At 27.8% G+C, this 2,484-nt stretch overlaps 1 protein-coding gene across 1 annotated transcript in view; it reads left to right on the top strand.

Annotated features, from left to right (window-relative positions):
* LOC106471621 (obscurin-like) overlaps positions 1 to 2,484 on the top strand; it is a 71,086-nt gene that overhangs the window by 31,943 nt on the left and 36,659 nt on the right. The window contains exons 4-5 of the mRNA XM_022400237.1: positions 1,186 to 1,316; positions 1,686 to 1,845. Of these exons, the coding sequence (XP_022255945.1) occupies positions 1,186 to 1,316; positions 1,686 to 1,845 (291 nt within the window). The remainder of the gene's footprint in view (positions 1 to 1,185; positions 1,317 to 1,685; positions 1,846 to 2,484) is intronic.

Genomic DNA, 2,484 nt, shown 5'->3' with positions numbered 1-2,484 from the left:
GGACACAGTGACATAGACTGTAACAACATTATGAGGCTATGCTTGTAAGGAAAATTAAATGGTTAAAGAGGTTGAGTACATTACATTAAACTTATCTTGGGATTTAATCATAATTTTCATAACTCAAATGTTGTAATAATGAAAGACAGTGATGAACTTATTTAGATTGATTGATTTAATCATAATTTTCATAACTCAAATGTTGTAATAATGAAAGACAGTGATGAACTTATTTAGATTGATTGATTTAATCATAATTTTCATAACTCAATTGTTGTAATAATGAAAGACAGTGATGAACTTATTTAGATTGATTGATTTAATCATAATTTTCATAATTCAATTGTTGTAATAATGAAAGACAGTGATGAACTTATTTAGATTGATTGATTTAATCATAATTTTGATTATACACTTAATTCACATGATGTGTAATTGCTGTTCATTCGATGTAATTGCTATTCATTGATTATATCAATTAAATTGCCTGGCTGAAGTTTCAGGAAGGAGAAGATCTGACATTCAAGCCCTTAATGCTTTTCATACTCTTTTTCTCCCTTTACTTATACCCTTAAACAACATTCAAGATTTGTACTGAGAGATAATGTAATCACTGATCCAAATTTTCATTCCAAAGAACTTGTTTCATAAGTACTTTTTGTTGCTATATTGCATAAACAGGATCTTTTAGAGATATTTATAGATTATTTATACCTTACTACAAATCTCACTCCACAAATCTTGATGAAATCTGTTCCTCCTGCAAACAATTACATGGATGTCTGGGATTAAGAAGTCATTTGATTTAAAAAGGAAAGTCCTGCTTTTCGACATTCTGTGTAAACTCATTTGATTAAAAACAGGTCTCTCCTGTCTTAGGTGTTTCTGTGTTTATATCATTTATTACAACTGAGACTCTCTAAGTTAAGTCTATCTGATTAGCAATTTACATTTTTAAGACTTAAATTATTTCAAACAGGTATTTACCTCTGAAATACATTCCCACCCACTCCCAACAACCAGATTATATATGATTTTCAATCATGACTGGAACTATTTCTTTATAATTGTATAGGACCCTAAAACAATTTGAATTTTGGCTTTTCTTTCAAAGTTTTCTTGAATGCGTGAACAGTTTTTTTATAATGCAAATAATTTACCCTTTTGCTTCTATCTGAAAATCAGCTGCTCCACCAAAATTTCTTCGTAAAGAAGAAGAGATAATGTATGGTATCCGAGGTCATCCTGTCACTATTGAATTTTGGATTTATGGCTACCCTGAACCCAAAATTACTTGGTATTTTAATAACCAAAAGGTAAATATATTTTATCTTTGTATCATAAAAACATTTTTATGTTAGTTTTTTTACATCCATATACTACATTTTGTCCAAAATTTTCTGATTTTGTGCATTGTGTCCTTCTCATTATGTGACATCTATTGTTGTATTTTTGTTTTTTTTAAATGAGTAGTTATTATTCAATGGAAATATTGTAGAGAAAATATTAAATTGGAAGTTTTTATATTCAGTTAATTGCCAAATTATATTTTTATGTAATAGCTCTTGGTGAATTTTGTGAAACATTTGTGATATTTTAGCATGTTGAAACAAATTGATTGGTGTTATTTCCTATTAATAAAACTATGTATCATTAGTTATAAAGATTAACACTATTTTATCAAGATCGAGTTTCCTGGAAGTAAATATGACAGCCTTCAAGACAGAAATGGTCAGATATGTTTATTTTTAAATAAAATGACTGAAGCTGATGAAGGAACATTCATGTGTCATGCTGTTAATGAACATGGTGACACGAGGCAGAAGATAAGACTATTGTTGGCAGGTGCGTACTTTTATTTTATGCCATTACAGAAACAACATACATGTAGTTAAAACATTTTACATTAACATGTAAGTTTAATAACACAAATTGTGGTGTCTTTCATGCCATTTTGTTCTGGCATGGGTTTTTTTTAGCATAAAATATTATACATTTCCCCAGGTACATTATAAAATTATGCTAATATGCACCATACAGTCTTCTTTTTATAACTAATGTTTTATTATGTATATATCTTTTGTAATACAAGTGTGATACTGTGTATTGTATAATTAAATTGCAAGTTCAATGTTAGCTCAATTTAACTGAAATTATATATGTAGTTATTGCATCCTGAGAGTTTTATTAGCTGTGTTTGAAATTATTTCAATAAATGTTTTCTTGGTAATATTTTTATGAATACTTTGCATAAACATAATGATTGAAGGTGAATGAATCAATCTAAATAAGTTCATCACTGTCTTTCATTATTACAACAATTGAGTTATGGAAATTATGATTAAATCAATCAATCTAAATAAGTTCATCACTGTCTTTCATTATTACAACAATTGAGTTATGGAAATTATGATTAAATCAATCAATCTAAATAAGTTCATCACTGTCTTTCATTATTACAACAATTGAGTTATGGAAATTATG

Source organism: Limulus polyphemus, unplaced genomic scaffold (genome assembly GCF_000517525.1).
Source record: "Limulus polyphemus unplaced genomic scaffold, Limulus_polyphemus-2.1.2 Scaffold4739, whole genome shotgun sequence".
Classification (NCBI taxonomy): domain Eukaryota; kingdom Metazoa; phylum Arthropoda; class Merostomata; order Xiphosura; family Limulidae; genus Limulus; species Limulus polyphemus.
The sequence above is the reverse complement of the archived record's forward strand: the minus strand, read 5'-3'. Positions and strand labels throughout refer to the sequence as shown.